An 18,197-nucleotide genomic window follows, 5' to 3' on the forward strand; every position below is an offset into this window, starting at 1 on the left:
AGCATCATTGAACATATATACCGCAATATACGTACAAAACATTTTAATGAATAAATAGCACTTTCTGTTCTACTAAATGCATTTTGCTACTTTTTTTTTCTGGAACACACTTCATATCTCTAACAATCATGGGTAAAAGTGAAGGGGAATGCGGGGAAACTCCGTCCGCCGCTTCCAGAGTTAACACTGTTATTTACTACGTATTTGGTATATAAATAACAATTTCCTGCAGCAAAATATAAAAAAGGCAATTATTATTGGCAAACAAGTGACATAAATTCTTGTTTTTTAAATTTATTTTCTGGTGCTTGGGGTGCCGGGTTCGACCCCAGCCCCCGCCAAGTGAACTTTGTGGTGGACAAACACCGTGTGCGTGGGTTTCCTCGGTGTTTTCCCGTTTCCTCCCACTTTCTTCATTCCACCATTTCATTCGTTTATCATCATCACCGTCTTCTTTACCTTTGCCGGCATAAGAGTGGGACGTAAAACTCAAAGATTTCATTTATTTTTGTATTTATTTCCTTGAGACTTTATCCGTGAAAATGTTATTTTGTTCCGCTCAATGTAATCTAAATACTGGTACATGTCTTATCTGTAGATACTATTTTAGTAAAAATAAATTACATAATTTAAGTTAATTATCTTTAAAATATTTCTCATTAACCATTCTATGTGTTATCGTCATGCTGTTGTCATTATGAAGACACTTAATGAGCTTATATTTAATATCAATTTCACGCCAGTTAAGTGGTTTTATTCTTGTAAATATTTGTAATATCTGTATAGCATAAATATTTAGATTTACAGAGATCTGTTTTTTTTTTTTTTTTTTTTTTTTTTTTTTTTTTACAATTTCTACAATATTACATATGAATTTCTACACTCATGAACATAATTTTATTCAGTTTATTAAGTTCTGTTGATTCGTATATATCTCATCTTTGGACATTTTTCTTTTTGTTATACGTTAACAATATTGTAGAATTTAATAACTGCACAATATACGATAATATACAAAGTTGGACAAATAAAAGTGGCCCGGACGAGTGGATACGATTGGACGTGAATGTATGCATGGAACCACATCACGTGACGGACGAGGAAAGGACGTACGGTTACGTACAACAGGATGGAGCGACTGCTCATACAGCCCCCCTTCCCCGAACCATGGATCACAGTTACACAATTTTCACTCCTGACAGAGTTGTCAGCAGAGGTCAGTCTGGTGTCGGCCCTAGCTGGCCACCCCGGTCACTTGATTTATACGTGTCCGATTACTTTTTGTGGGCAAACCTCAAGTCTAAGGTGTATCGCAACAACCCTCATACTCTTCAAGAACTGCAGCCAGTGGTACTATTCAGCCGGTTTGGACCGATTCGCTAGAACCGGTTGTTAAAATATTTCGAGTAACCGTTTGTTATATCCAGACATAAACACACACACACACACACACACATGACCTAGCCAGGAGTGAAAGAAAGAAGCCAAACAAATTGTGTGTGTGAAACTGACAGAACCTATTTCCGGAAATCGAAAATAAACCATGCAGATAAGATTTCTATATCTTTTGTATTTCTATTAGCATAGCAAGTGTGTGTATTGCGAATTTCAGCTGGAAGGGAGAGCTTGTAGAATAAACATTATTCACAGCCAAAACATTGACCTGTTTGAAGAAGATTACTTTGCTCTGTACATACCAGATTAATGGAGAGTGGGAGGAACGATAAATTCTATTTTAAGTGTCATTGTTCTCAGAAATTCTGACAGCTACGGAGTTAAACATACGATCTCTCAAAACACGGTATAATACTTTGCTCCTTAATCAAGAATGAATTGTGGGATCATATGAGTGAAGTGGTGAGGGTTATTTATACATATTTGACACACATACAGACCTTTATGAACAATCGTCGATCCATTGCTGGATGAAAGCCTTTCCAATACTTTTTGACAACCAGTGACGTAATTAAGGGGTAGGGCAATAATACGTCCCGTTTTGACCGGGACAGTCCCGTTTTAGGGGCGTGTCCCAGATGCCCCTCAGTAGGTGGAAAAAAAGTAGTACCTGTCCTGTTTGATGCAAGTGAAAGAAGTAAATAACAAATTCAGTACCTTTGCTGCTTGTAAAATTATTTATAATTAATAATAACAAAGCGGCAAGAATTGAACTGAAATTTCCTACATTAAACATGATCTATAGTTTGCAGTGCTGCTCAGTTCAAGAGTCAACTTCTCACTCAATGTAATCAAGGATTCGAGCTAGGGCAAAGGAGTAAATGCAGGCAGCATCATGTCCTACTATATTGTAAGTTAAATGGTGTTTATATTTATAGTTTATATATATTGTTATATCACAATATTAATGTATTAGTTATTGCCGAGGTAAACAGGAACTAATTTACGGACTGACCTGTTTCTCATTTCTCATTTTTTGAAAAAGACGGAACCTGTCCCGTTTTTAGCTGAAAATTTTATAGTCATCCTACTAAGGGAAAGGGGGCAAACAGGCTTTGTGGCCTGGGCGCCGGATTGATGGGCCGCAAAACTGAGCAAATATGTATTTTTACTATAAGGCAAGGAAAGGGGTTTTAGCAAACTGAAGTTCATACAAAACTACCTTACAAACTTAAGAGGACAACAATGACTCACCAACCTTAGGATCATATATAAGTTACCTTCAAAGCTATATTTTGAGGACCTTGTAAAAAGAACCCACAAAGTTAAATTTTAGTTCCATCTTTTTGTGTTTTCATTTAACTTGTATCGATTTAAGAGATTTATACCAGTCCGAGTATAATACTTGAGACAATAGCTCGACTGTTTATTATAATTAAATATTATATTCTAAAGCAACAGACTATAGATTTATTCTACATATATGCACATCTCGATGTAACTTCAAAAACATTGTGATTTGCAGTTCTTGTGATAAGACGATAAGAATATGTCAACCATGCTACTCCCAGATAATTTGGCACTTAAATACTAATTAGTTTGATGGTTTATCTTGTAGTAAAAATTAAATTATGTACTGCAATTTTAAAGTCAAGCTCTGAAACTTGAAGAAAAAATGGAATAGGAGAATTACTGTGTGATGTCAATATCAAGTGTAGTTGGAGAGCGTTTTGGCTTGGTTAGTCAGCGGGAGCGCTAAGGCAAGTTCCTGGCCCGGGCGACTACTAGCCTAGTTGCGTAGTTGTTGACAGTCATATATTTTGAACAGTTCATTTCCAAGATATTCGAAGTGCTACATAATTTCGTCACACACCCTGTATAGGTCATACATGTTACAAGAGAATTGTATCTATCCACTTATCAATCTTATATATATATATATATATATATATATATATATATATACATATATATATATATATATATATATATATATATATATATATATATATATATATATATATATAACCGGTTGTTAAAATATTAGAATATCACCACTGACTGCAGCAGAACATTTCTAATGAGATTGCAGCAATTCCAGCAGCCCAGCTTCAATCTGCCTTCTGCAACTTGCTGTCCAGGGCCCAAAACTGCCAAGAGGTGAATGGTGGTAATTTTCAATACCTATTATAATCAGGTTAGAAAAATACTTCCTTTCCTTTGCTGTGTTTCGTTCTACCCTGGAACTCTGTTCTCCGGGCCATTTTTATTTGTTCCACCCTGTATTTATAGAATAATTCAGAAATGGTAATTTACGGTTCGGGATGAATTTGCATAGAACACGATAATTGATTACAATTGAAGAAGAAAAACAGTGTCCGATTCCCACACCTAGTTGCCACCCCTGGCTTCCAGCAATCCTCTTCGCATCCCACATCTTTTTACCAGACTCAATGCAAAAAGTACAGGAAACAATGCTGCTTGTATTATAATCTCATTACAGTTTGTAGGTTGGGTTAATTGTCCTTGCAAACAAAATATTATTCTGTCGTTTCGTGTACATATAACCATAACTAATTAACGCTTGGAGCAATAACAACTTTTCTAAACAAATAAATAAACAAAAGAATGGGATTGGTCCATTTTTCGTTCTCCATGCACAACTAGGGAAGGGAGGGAGGTATAGCATCGATCTCTAAAAACCTTTTGTGTATCTCACTCAAGATAGAAATAATAACAAGTGAGTTTCTTTTCTCAGTGTGAAATAACGGTGGACTTCCAAATTATGGGAATTCAATAATCAAACTTAAACATTTATAACTACTGATTGCAATAGAGTATTAAGATCAAAGATAGAACCTGTTCCTCTGACATTTCCCTGCCCGAGAGTAGATTATACTTTCGTGCCTGATACTAGTAGAAGACGCTTTCCTGTCTGACACTAGTAGATAACGCTTTCCTGCTTCATACTAGTAGATAGCGCTTTTCTGCCTGACACTAGTAGATAACGCTTTCCTGCTTGATACTAGTAGATAGCACTTTCCTGTCTGACACTAGTAGATAACGCTTTTCTGCTTGATACTAGTAGATAGCGCTTTCCTGTCTGACACTAGTAGATAGCGCTTTCCTGTCTGACACTAGTAGATAACGCTTTCCCGCCTGATACTAGTGGATAACATTTCTCTGCCTGACAGTAGATAATACTTTCGTGTCTGATACTAGTAGAAAACGCTTTTCTGTCTGACACTAGTAGATAACGCTTTTCTGCTTGATACTAGTAGATAGCGCTTTCCTGTCTGACACTAGTAGATAACGCTTTCCTGCTTGATACTAGTAGATAGCGCTTTCCTGTCTGACACTAGTAGATAACGCTTTCCCGCCTGATACTAGTGGATAACATTTCTCTGCCTGACAGTAGATAATACTTTCGTGTCTGATATTAGTAGAAAACGCTTTCCTGTCTGACACTAGTAGATAACGCTTTCCTGCTTGATACTAGTAGATAGCGCTTTCATGTCTGACACGAGTAGATAACGTTTTCCTGTCTGACAATAGTAGATAACACTTTCCTGCCTCATACAGTACATAACGCTATGGCGCAGACATTTTTTCCGATTTAAAACTATTGTGACGAGTTTAATTGAAATTTAAAAACTGTATTGTGTCATTTTAATTATTTCAAAATACCGATTGAACAAGGCTGTAGCCATATTTAGATTTCAGTGTTAATATTTCTGTATGTCCACAGCAATATATTGTGACGATTTAATCGAAACTTTAATAAGATTGTTTGAATTTAATTATTTGAAAAGGGTTGAAGATTGTTGCTGTCTATTATTAAAGGGCCGTAACTATATTTAGGTTTGATCGTAAATATTTGTGTAACCGCAAGTTGGTTGGTGTAAACTAGAAACGAAAGTTAAATATCAGCAAATTAGAGTTTTTAACTAAGCAAGATTTTAATCTATATTGTACAGCAGAACAAAACCTCGAGCGCGGTATTAGTAGTATTATCGTTTCTTCCCACAGACTTTAATTAATTGGCCTCCACTAAATTTGTGAGGTTGAAAAACACGTTGAATGGAGTTTTTATCCGTATAGAATTCAATAGAGTATAATTTTGTTGAATTTATCTTCGGAATAATAATATTAAAATAAAAACTTCGTAATTAGGACAGCACTAAGTTGCTTTGCTTTGCTTTATTTTGACTGTAAATGCGTGAAATTAATGACTTGAGTGTAGCATTGCCAGACAGTTTGTGGCTTCCAGACATGGCTATATTCTGCCACAGACACTTTAATACCGACGCGTGCGGTTGGCCGCTATTTTCCAATATGAATTATAGTGGACATAATGAGTTTTCTAACTGTTCATATGCGGCTATTAGTATATATAATTTCTGTTTTCAAATTCTCATAGCTAAAGAGGAAATACTTTTAAGTTTCAACTACAAGTCTTTTGAGTTGATTTTCATCATAAAGCTTGCAGTTGAAAGTTACTATTATTTTCCGGAACCCTAATTGTTTCCTCAAACCCTTAATCGATTTCATACAAAAAAGTTCTCACATTTATTTTTTTGGGGGGGAGCACTTTAAATAATTTTAGCCATAACGAAATAGTTTGAATTTGGAGTACCGATTTTCAGTGATAGAGCTGCAATTTCTGACACCTTGGACTCATTTTCCTGATTTTCTTTCGAAATAATTCTTATCAATCATCACCAAAATTCTATTAGTCGATTTTTCTTTCCGTGTTTCGTTACAGACACAAGCTGGAAAGCTGTTCATATGAAACAACATAAGTAAATATAACCGACTTACTTTACTTCATTATTTACCCTTAACCATTATAATAGGCGTTAGAAAAAAGCGTAGAGTATGAAAAATGTCCGATATAGGACACAATATATTAATCGAAATGCCTCATCGAATGAAACAAAAAGACAGGCATGAGCGTAAATCCTCAATAAGTGGTTTTCGACAAACTCAACAAAAAATATTTTTTCGGAGGAGCTGCAAAAATATTGTCATTTGTGGCCAAAACTAACAAACTTATCAACGTGAAACTGATACTTAAACATATCCCATGAAGCCATTTCTTATGACATTAGCAAGAGAACAACACGAATTGTTTGACGACATACAGCATATAATAACTCTTAACTCTTAAGTGTTGCTAACTCTTAAATTTTAATTTTACCATGTCTTTCAAATTAATATTTTCAGAATTGAACGTATTCCTTCTAACCAGTAAGTTTCCCTGTCCTTAGTTGATTGTTTTAAAGCAAATCTTGATTATAAATACACACTGCACGTACATCCCATAACAGGTAGTTAAGTCCAAAGCCGAAGTTTGGTGACCAAGAACTAGAGTACTGAAGGTCTTCACTTGAGCAAATTTGAAATGTCGGTAGACCTTAACAAAGTTAGTATACGAGCGAAATATCCCGTAGTGCGTAGGTATTTGTTTCTTGAGTTATTAGCTATCAAATTTGGGGTTTGGAGTAAGTCCAAACCGCCAACTTCGATGACAACTTAAGGACCAAAGATCTGCACAACATAGTATTTCATATGTGTACTAAGCTCATGAATTCAATTATTATCTCAATTTTGGGCAAGATTGGATGAATTCCATCGATCGTGTACAATGTATATACTGTTCTGATATTTTATTTATTTATTTAATTTATTTTTAAAACAACAAAATATACTTCGAAGGACAAAAATAGCAGTGTTGATGAAAGTTTATCAAGTCAATTACTATTATCTGCTTTCAAAATTAATACTTTATTTCAGTATCGCTGCCGCTGCTGCTATTCCACTAAAACTGCTACTTTTTGAACAAAGTTATTGAGCTGACGTAAGGGGCACAACAGATCAGTTCGCCAGACGATGACAGAGATCTCATTCGACTAGTCAGTGTTATTATGCTTGTGAGTAGATTGTTGAAGGATGGCGATTTCGGGCCAGATTAGTATTATCAGACGGATACAAACAGCATCTAAGAAGTAGCATCACTTTTCGGGTGTTCGCGACATGTTATGTGAGAAAAGGACGGTGAAATTAGACCAAACTACAAGACGTGGGGCGGCAGTCGATTACAAATGAAATGGGCATACTTATCGTCACTGGACCACCGATCAATGCCACAACGTTGGATGGTCTGATGAATCACGATACTGCCTTCATTACATCGATGGTCGGGTAAGAATCCGTAGTCTTCAGAGATAAAGCTGCTCGAAATGTTCTCAGTAGTACGACGACATGCCATTGGTGACACCATTATGATTTAGGTAAAATTAGAATGGTACCCGTGGACCCAGTAATGCATGTAGATGCCAACCTGATGGCTTCTAGCTATCAACAGGTCATTGCTGATCATGTACGCTCATTCATGTAGGCCATATTTCCAAGTAGCAATGACACTTTTCCTAACTCCAACAACGTTGTACAAAGTGGTTCGACAAGCGCAATGGTAGATTTTAATTGTTGCAAAAGTTAAAAAAAACTTATCCAGGTTCAACTCAATGGAACACCTTTGGACTTCACTGAACATCATATCTGATCTCGCCGCTCCCTCTGCGGAATTGAAATACTTGTGTGTGCAAATGTCGTGTGCATAAATTAATGTAGCAGTTTGATTTCTTTATATTATCACTTAGATAAGGTTTACACAGTTGTTTGTAGGCTCAAGTTAAAGAGCAAGAAATACAGTTTTAGTTGTATGCATGCGCGCATATAGTTTTTCTTGGTTTCCGCTTAGTAGCGACCATAGTAACGATGGCGACTCCTCAATAGAAGGCATTTGGTGTTTTGCAGTTTGCTAATTGTAAATAAGTTATTACAGCTCAACGTGTGTTTTGTTGGGAGCTTAATCATGATCTCCCAAATACCAACAAAATTCATAGATGACATAACCAGTTTGAAATGACCAACTGCTTGTGTAAGAGCAAAAATACGGGTAGACCAAGAGTGTCTGAGGAGAATGTTGAGCACGTTACGGAATCTTTCCTGCGAAGCCATAAAAGGCATGTTAGGAAGGCCAGTCGGGAACTTACAATGGCAGTGTTTGACAGCATGAAAGGTCTTAAGAAGACGCTTACATATGTGTTCCTACCAGTTACAAATGTTACAGGCTTTAAATCCTACTGACTACGTTGTGCGCTCCAATTTCACAATTCAAATATTGCATCAGAAACATGATGACTTTCGTGATTATGTTGTGAGTGGTAAGTCTACATACGAAATGTCAAAATCTGGGGATATGAAAATCTATAGATTCATGAACTTTTACAATACGAATAAGATTTCTCGAAAGTTAATATGTTCTGTGCTGTTTCCCGACGAAAGTTTATGGGTCATTTTTTCTCTGAAGATATCGTAACTGGAATGACTTATTTGGATATGCTCCAAGAATAGCTCTTTCCCCAACTGCAAGATGAACAAAATAACTTCCTTTGGCAACAAAATGGCGCACATACACATTTACATCCTGTGTACAAGATTGGTTGAATGATGTCACTGATCGCTGAAATTGGTCGCCATGGACCCCTTGACAGTGCTTATCTCTGGTGGTTTTCAAGGCCACCGGAACTCATCCCATGCGACTCTTTTTTTGGGGGGGGATTTTGTAAGTACCAAGTTTAAGTACCTCCGCTGCCTCCTAACATGCCTGAGTTGAGAGATAGGATTCATGGAGCTGTTGCTGCCATCATTCCAGACATGCTTTTTGAGGTATGGGAGGAACTAGCCTATAGATTAGATGTGTGTTGTGACAAGTTGTGTTCACGTTAAATTATTATAAGGTTTCATTTAACATGAGTTTTGTAATTGTTAAAGTTAAAATGTAATTAAACACCTTTAAAACTGCTATATTTATTTGTGTACACACACATATATATATATATTGTATTGATTGGTAGAAACTTGCTTCAATTATTAACTCGTACTTATATCTTACATTCTAAGATTGAGTTTCAAAATAAGAAAAGAAGAAAAGAAAGAAGCAAAGTAATGATGGATAATCTATTATGTTTCTGTACCAAGTACCATACATAACCGACCAAGGAAGAAACATTTCGTAAATCCATAAGTATCGGAACTTTTAATTAACTCTCTTCGAAATTAATCCCTCTCCTCTGGCAGTTTCATCTAACTAGGGACTAGTCATTATCTTTCTTCTAACATGACATAAGATTCCTATATTTTACAAGATAATTTTCTTACATTAATAATTCTTGCTGAGTTCTTCACGCACCGGATCTGGGCCTCATTTCCTTGTGGATTCTTCTACAGTATCGGACGTCACGAGGATGAGAGTTGCATCATTGGCTAAACTAAGAGCTTGGCTACAAGTCTCTGCCACTATTAACTATGAGCTACACACTAATAGAAAGAACATAAGTTTTCAGTATATAGCAATTAACGTATCATCAGTTGCCAAATTTAAAAAATGCATGTATTCTCTTCTATGAACAATAGCCAGATAAGGAGCGTCAGTCACATAATATACACCTTAATAATCTCACTAGAACATTGAGTAATGAGAATTTTTTGTGACATCCGTATTTATTTTGAATGCTTTTATTGATTATCATACAAGTGTTAGTTTTATTTAGAAAACTCGAACATTCAGTTACATGCGTTTCTTTCGTATTATTTGTAGTTCATTTTCTAGGTAATTTTATTTTTCTCAGGAACACTTTTTATTTCCTGTTATAGTACTTATCTATCTATTTTTTTTATTAATGCGAGTTTATATTTCCTATGAAGGACTATACTCTAGGGAGGTGATTAAGTAGTTGGAGAAGGCAACTTGTTACACTGAGAAAAATCCGTTTTTCGGACAGCGGTATATTGTACAAATATATGGAATCCTCTTGCTTACTACAGAAATCAGTATGGGGCATACGTTATCCATATGCTACATAGGCACTGCCCTTAGATGTTACATCATGTCGTTGCAGGATGCCTGATATCTAACAGTCTTCCTTATATTACATACATATATGTATGTTACCTTCGTCACCTATAATTCATATACGTCCATTTGTATGTGAGATCCTGACCGCCTATATTGTTTCATACGGAAAGTACGTATAGATGGAAGACTTATACGGAAAGTATTATAAGACATGAGTTTTCAGTTTTACGTCTGCTGAAAGTTAAGTCAAAAAACTACAAGAATTGCGCATGTAACCTATCTTTTTAAGTGCGCCATCTAAATTTTTTCTCAGTGTACTTGCCACTAAAACAAGTCATCAATGAATACCAAGATATTTTGAGACACCTTGAGTCGCAGAGTTTTCCCCTTAGATTCGCTCTTGACTTTATTTATTTATTTATTTATTCACATATTCAGAAATGTACAAGGAGTGATTGACTGATAAAGTTTTACTCTCGCATGGAAAGGATTGAACTAGCAAGTTTGAAGATGACATATGATATTTTTTCCTACCCACATAGTCACCAACCTAGATAACATATTTCTCCACACAAGTCTTCAGCTTTCGCAGCTCATCTTTGTCATATTTGCTAGAAAACCAATCCTTCACAATGGAAACAATCTTACCACCCGATGAAAAACGTATTCCTTTCTGTGCCTGCTTTACATTTGACAACAAGAAGGAGCCTCAAAGTGCAAATTTAGAGGGAGGTCAAGTAGCACGTACTCTGGATTTGGGTAGAGCCACGACCCCTCCATTTCGCTGCTGATAAAGAGTACGTTTAAAGAACAATACAGGAAAAATAAGAAGTCACAATAAAGAACGTATCTTGCATTTTTCGTATTTATCATATTTATTCTATGAAGGCAACGAAGAAAGTTCTGTCGCTTTTTGTGGAGGTCTGTGTTCAATTGGCCCTCAATGCAGATAAGGCGAAGGTTATTTGTTGGTGTGGGTATATCCAACGTACTATCTAGTTAAGGCAGTTCAGTTGCACCGTGAACTTACTTAAGGATAGAGTGAACATGGAACCTTCACAGAGCGTCATAAGGGTGTGTATGCTGTACGAGTTCTGACTGGGGTCAAACACCACTAGAGTGGGGCGGAAGATACGCCAAGCCTTTAGTGAGGGTGTCGTGACTACCTGGACACTACAGCGGTGGTTTAACAAGTTTAAGGACGGTGACGAAACACTCGAAGAAGCACCACGTGCCGGAAAACCAACACATGTACAAAATGCAATTGAGACGAACAGTGGCCACACATATGAAGAACAAGGACTACAATTCAGTGTGAGTGGAAAAACGATTCGGCAGCACTTTCATCGACTTAGGAAGCACTATAAGTTGAATCGATCATTCCCACATGATTTGACTCCGGGCCAGAAGGCAACGCGAGCAGACACTTGTGTTTCTTTCCTATCTCGTCTGAGGAAGGAGCCTTTTCTGGACAGGGTGTTGCTGTGTGATAAGTGGGTTCTGTACAACGCTCCATGGCGCCGTCATCACTGGTTAGTCTCACATGAACCGGTTCCAAAACAGCCGAAACTGCACCAGAAAAAGGTCCGCCAGTGTGTTTGGTGGACTGCTCGCGGCATCGTGCATCGGGACTGCTACCAACTGATCAGAGCATCAATGCAACTGTGTACTGTCAGCAGTTGAGCCGTGTTCAAGAAAAACTCAAAATTCTGGAGCCACTACTTTTGAGTCCAGGCTCCTCAAAGGGGTCCTCCTGTTATAGGACAACGCTATGCTGCACTTGGCTAAATTGATCCGGCACACGATTCTACGCCTTGGATGGAAAACACCATTCCATCCACCATACTTCCCAGACACCGTCCGATTATCATCTGTTCCATTTCCTAGAGTAGACGCCAGTTCAAATCCCTAGTAGAAGTTTAAAATGCACTTGATACCTTCTTCGCTTCATGGCCCTCCAAGTTCTACCACGATGGTATCGTTTGTCTTTCAGAACATTGGCAGAAGGTCGTCGATGCTGATGGAGACTATTTTTGATCTTCTAGGTACGTCTAAGGTGACATATTGATGTTCGAAAGTGGTGGGTGAAAAAGCGGTAGAACTTTCTTGGTTACCTTTATAGTTTTAATTATCTTTTAACAATCCTCGTTTTTCACACTTTTTATCTTGGACGGATGTCGCATGTTGCACTAGGTATATGCCCAGTGTGCCCGTTTATAGAAAACAGTCTGTTTTGTAGGTACAATCAAATTCAACATTGAAAAGAATTTTCTCTTCTCTCCAATATTTTGTTTTCTAATTCAGCTTATTAAAAGTTGTACCCATTTTCTGAGTGAACAAAGATATGAAAACTCCATATACAATATAAAATATTTTGTTGGAATAGATTCCAAATTGTGATGTTATTAAAACAGGTTTAATATATCAGAGACAATACGCAGATTATCTCTTTCTCTTTCTATCTATTTCTCTCTCTCTCTCTCTCTCTCTCTCTCTTTACATGCAATTCAAATTCGTTGAATCTCTACCTTAATGTAGTGAAGTCACATTGTGGAAATCAAGTGCCGAGAAATTTCTGTCATTTGTATGTGAAGGTTGTGATATTTCTCAGTCGGTAGCTTAATCAAGAAGTTGGCAGTTCTTTGAATGTGAAATTACTCCTGCATTTCCATTTATGAAAACACACTGTTCTACAATTTCCATAAATTCGTCCTCAGGATACACAAAGTTAGAAAGCCAATTACCATAAATTCTTTACATTACAAACAATGTGAACTTGAAATAATGGAAATAGGATTATGGCAAAAAAAAAAAAGAAAATAAAGAAAAAAGGAAAAGGAAAAGGAAAAAAGATTCTGATCAAAATAAGGTCACCAAAACCACGAGAAAGTCATGTTTTCTTTTTCTTTAGTTAGCATATTCAAATCAACATAAATCTTTGAAAATTTACATTTTGTTTCTTAACTGTTGGTTTGATTAGTGATTTAAATTAAATGCAAAATGCGTTAATTTTTGAACGTTTTATTGATAAATGTTTGTCATGATGGGGTACGGACCTACTGATTAATCTTGTATATTCAATTAAATTCAAGTTGTATTCATTTGGGTAACATTTCTGGGAGTGCAAAGCATTAGATGAAACGTAACTACATGTCTAAGAAAGCACAATCATCATCATGGTCCTCAGTATGTTCTTCTGCCAGAAATTAAGATGCTTCTATGCTTCGCGGTTCCATTTCAACCTCTTAGTTTTTGACCTAACAATTCATCAATTGCAATAATTTCTTACATTCTGTAGTTTTCCTTCCACAAGAACTTCTAAATTTCCATTCAGAGTACAGTGTTATCATATATTACATCTTAACCAACCCTTCTTTCTTCTCTTTGTACCTAATATTGTTTACTACAACTCTTTCCGGAGGAGAAGAGACATAAACAGTAGCTAATGATATGTGATATCTAGTGTAGCGTTGCCGGGTTGCGGACTCCTCTTTCCCTTCTCGTTATTTCTCTATCTAGCCCTATTGACGATGAATTGACAACATTGTCCATAATGTTAAAAATGATATCTCAATCAAATTTAGAATATTCAGTGTATCGAGTTATAAAGAAAGTTCTTACGGTTTTTGTTACTTCTATTTTCAATGATGTATGTTCAACTTAAGTGTCGTTATAATATTGTGCCTATATATATAAGTTTAAAGCGCGTTTTTTGCTCTATCTGTTCGTTGCTTTGGTTTTGTTTTAAAATACTTTTCACTTTTTTCAGTAATACAAAGATAGCATGGACAATAGGCAAATTCGCACGATTTTCTTGTTTCAGTTCAAGCTAGGTTGAAAAGTTGCCCAGACAGCTCATTTTCTTTTTGTGTTTCAACCTCGACTAGTCTCAAACAAACTTGAACGTTTGCCTTCAAGGGTATCAGGTAAATTAGGACAGGTTCTGTAGATAGACAATTAATGACCTTTGGGGCAATTTTGGTACGATTTACTGTTCTTGTTTATAAATCGTTTCTACTTGTTATGTACCAATTGAAATATGTAAGCATCTCTTATCAAGAGACTTTCCAGATATTTGAGCTGATCGGTCCTTTTAGGCTCTTGTTGTTCTACTCTGATCCGTAAGAGTACTTTTTAAAGAGATATTATGATCACTTTCGGGTTTTCGTTGTTGATTTCCATTCCACACTATATCCCAGCATTAAGTATTTTATTCATAATCTCTTGTAGTCCTTCGTTCTAGCTGTAATAACCGTGTCATCTGCATATCTGCCCTTGTTAATGATCTGTTCTCCAACGTTGAAATCTCCAACTTCCAATAATGTTTCTTTTATTAAGCATTCACTGTAAACAATGAATAATTGGGATGACATTACTACACGATGTATATCCGTGTCTGACTCTCTTCCAACTTGTACGTTATTAGTTTCTCCTTGATGCAAGCGCAACTACATTATTTATCTTGTGTATAGGTTGCGAATGACCTTGAGTTCTTTCAATACATTCAGAAGTTTTGATCTAATTGACTTATCGAAAGTGTCTTACCAGTTGATGAAGCACAACTCCCTTATTTCACTAAATCATTCTGAAATAATTCTCATCAACCCAATAGCATCTCTGCCGCCTATTCCTTTTCGGAATGCAAATTGATTTTCCTCCAACATATATTCTATCTTCCTTTCCAGTTGTCTATTCAGCATGAATGCAATAATCTTTCCAGTATGGGAAGTAACGCTAATGGTTCTCTGATCACTGCATTTTATTGCTTGCATTTCTTTAGATAATGCAACCATTGTAACATCTAGAAAATCCTTTGGTCACTCTGTACTAAGGTTGATAAGTGAAACAGTATTTTCATTATATTCATTTCATTTCTCCTTAGGATGTATTTCATAGCTTGTATTACTTCACTTTTCAATATAATTTCTTCTTCATCCACCTTTTCTTTTGTTTCTGTCGCAGTTTCTCTTGAACGGTTCTTCTGGTCACATTGATCCTTTATGTATTCCTCTCAGATCCTACGGATGCGTTAATGATCAGTGACTACATGACCATGTAGATCTTTTATTTCAAACTTGCTTATACTTCTATTAGCAAGCCGTTCTGTAATGAAGCGTTGATGATGTAAATGTTTTCTTTTCTTTCTGTTTGATTTTGCTTTTGTTTTTCTTTAATCAACGCAAGTGACAACGAGTTGGGCAACTTCATATGAAAACCTTTCTCCAATCCGTCTTCGTTTTCTATTACCCCTTGCCTTATAAACGAGGATAATTTCAATCTTCAGTGTTCTTTAGTTTACCGTGCTTTCGTTGGAATGCACAAGGAAGTAACCATTACCAATAGTTACTAGCTGCAGAAACGCGAGCTAAAATGAAGTGGGATATTATTACTTATTTGTTCGTTTTCCTTTCTGGACTTTTAACCGTAGGGCGTATTTTAAAAAGTCACATGATGTAACATTAGTGCATATTTAAAAAATATATATAATGTAAATATTTGATAGAATTAATTGTATTGACAAAAGTATAGAAAACAAATGGAAGAGATACCAGAACTCAACGATCGGTTGTAATCTGTAGACAAAAGGATGACTAGAACAACTTATGTGTAGTAGTAGTAGTAGATCTTGGCCTTTCTGGAAATATAATAGTCTGTCAGATAACTTATATCTGAGAGTTTAAAACCATGGATATAAACAAGGGTTTTTACGAATAATTTCCAGCGAATTTTCTTCCAAAATTGAAGTTATTTGATCTCTCGTTTAAAGATGTATCACCGCTTTGGCAACACTGACTGTAAGTATACACAATACACAAAATGACAGCCTCACTTAAAACGTATATCGGGATATTTTGAAATGAATCTTCATTTAATGTTTCCTTATATTTCTTGAGACACGATTGAAATTTTAACACCGAGATAAGGAACAGCGCTAGATTCATTGACTAATAACTTCAAAGTGCTATACAATGCACATAAAAATTGTTTCCTGAAACTCGTATATTTTGCTAAATACTAAATGTGAATACTAGTTTAAAGTGTAAGCTGCTGATTTAATTGGAATATTCAGATCCAATGAACGAATAATGCAACAGGTTTCTACTAATTATTTATTTATATATGTGTTTCATTATCTACTGTAAATATACAGTATGCAGATACAACGCACGTTTCATTCTATTAGAGAAACACAAACTGTTTTGTCCTGTTTGGGACTTTCATTTCAGAGTAAATGTAAACGAGCTTATAAAAATTATTCGTTGAGACAGTTCAATTGAAATTCGTAAAAAAATAATTTTATGTTAATACAACATCTTATTCATAATTGTATAATTACTATTTGTAGCTGTGATTACTTTTTATTTCCTAGGCCGCAACTTTATCGGCCGGAAGATGTGGCAACGCGGGAGTTCGGGTCACGTGACGGACACCGGCGCCGTACTCTGGCTGCCGTACTGCAAGTACAGGGAGCGCTGCACTTCCAGTGAGATGTCCGAATACTCTGTACGAGCGGAATGTTTGAAGGTAAATTCTCTTAAAACTTCGATGTATTTTTTTACATTTTTTAAATCTCGTAAATATTGTAAATATTAATAGAAATAAATATAGGAAAGTTGTCTTCCAGACGTCTGTCAAGTACAGTTTAAAATAAATGTTAGGAACATTTGAAACACAATGGAAGTATTGATAATTTTACTATGCCGAATTTATTAATCAGATTCTGAGAAAATTTATTACGTCGTAATATTTGATCGAAATTAAATTAATTTTTAGTTCTTTTAAAATGCTACAATATTATTTATGTACAAGTTGAGGCATACGTCAACCGATAACTCTCGTTGAAGTAAACAAAATAATATGAATGGATATAAATCCTAATGCGTATATTTCAAGAAAATCGTGAGATACTAATCCTCAAAATTCATATGCGATAGCCACATTACACATTAAGATGAAATGAATATCGAAGTACGCTTTCATCAAGCTTTTCGTTATAACATTAACAAGACGATAGTAGATATTATGGTTAATGAGATAGTAGTCCAAAATTGTGACTAACTCTAAAACTTTAATTTCCGTCTAACTGTAATGTTATCCAAAGATGATGAGAAGCATATCAATCGATGAAGCATATCAAGATGAACAAATGGCATACTTGGCGATAAATTACGATGCGTAATGTTGCAAAAAAGTCACGAATTACGAATAATAATTGACAGCGTTTAATGTTGGCAAATATTTACTTCATGAATTATTCAAGTATCCTCTACATATTCGAATAGCTCTGAAAAAATATACAATCCAAACGTTACTTTTATAGTGCTGTTGTAACTATGGAAACGGAACTGTACAATGTTAGGTTCTTTTTCTACTACGTTTAAATTGCATATTTTATCTGTGCTTCCTTTTCTTATACTTTTTCTTTTTTGTCTCACTTCTGTACCTGTCTAAGAAACATCCATCGATTTCAATTTTTATTGTGTATGTATTTAAGTTTCTCCCTCGATCAACTTATGAATCTTGTTTCGTCTCACTTTTATTCTTTCATTTTATCGATACAAATACATGTATATTTTGAAATTGAATTGCGCCCATGTTGCTCGCTGATTTTAGTATGGGATAGTGATTCGGTTTGGTTTTAGGTTTTAAATGACAGAAGTCATTATGTAAAAAATGTGGACTGTATTTAAAATCATGTTACACATTAGCTTTAATTTTACACAAAAAATGGTTCAGTGCCACCACATGTCCGCTTTCATGGCCTTGCACACCGCCATCGAACCCACACACTCCTCTTTTTCTTTTCAGTGTTACCAGATCTTATGTTCTAATAATGGCTAACTTAAAGTTACTAAAATATATAAAACCCAACAACCCC

At 35.6% G+C, this 18,197-nt stretch overlaps 1 protein-coding gene across 4 annotated transcripts in view; it reads left to right on the plus strand.

The window, feature by feature from the left end:
- Positions 1 to 18,197, plus strand: part of LOC145676293 (regulator of G-protein signaling 9-binding protein-like) — a 320,813-nt gene that overhangs the window by 184,728 nt on the left and 117,888 nt on the right. For 3 of the 4 annotated variants that reach the window (XM_081747166.1, XM_081747165.1, XM_081747164.1), the window contains exon 2: positions 16,689 to 16,843. The exons of the other annotated variant lie outside the window; for it this stretch is intronic. In XM_081747166.1, the coding sequence (XP_081603292.1) occupies positions 16,712 to 16,843 (132 nt within the window). In that variant the 5' untranslated portion in view covers positions 16,689 to 16,711. The remainder of the gene's footprint in view (positions 1 to 16,688; positions 16,844 to 18,197) is intronic. 4 annotated transcript variants of the gene reach the window in all.

This window comes from Thermobia domestica, chromosome 2, assembly GCF_964235325.1.
Source record: "Thermobia domestica chromosome 2, izTheDome1.hap1.1, whole genome shotgun sequence".
In the NCBI taxonomy this organism is placed as follows: domain Eukaryota; kingdom Metazoa; phylum Arthropoda; class Insecta; order Zygentoma; family Lepismatidae; genus Thermobia; species Thermobia domestica.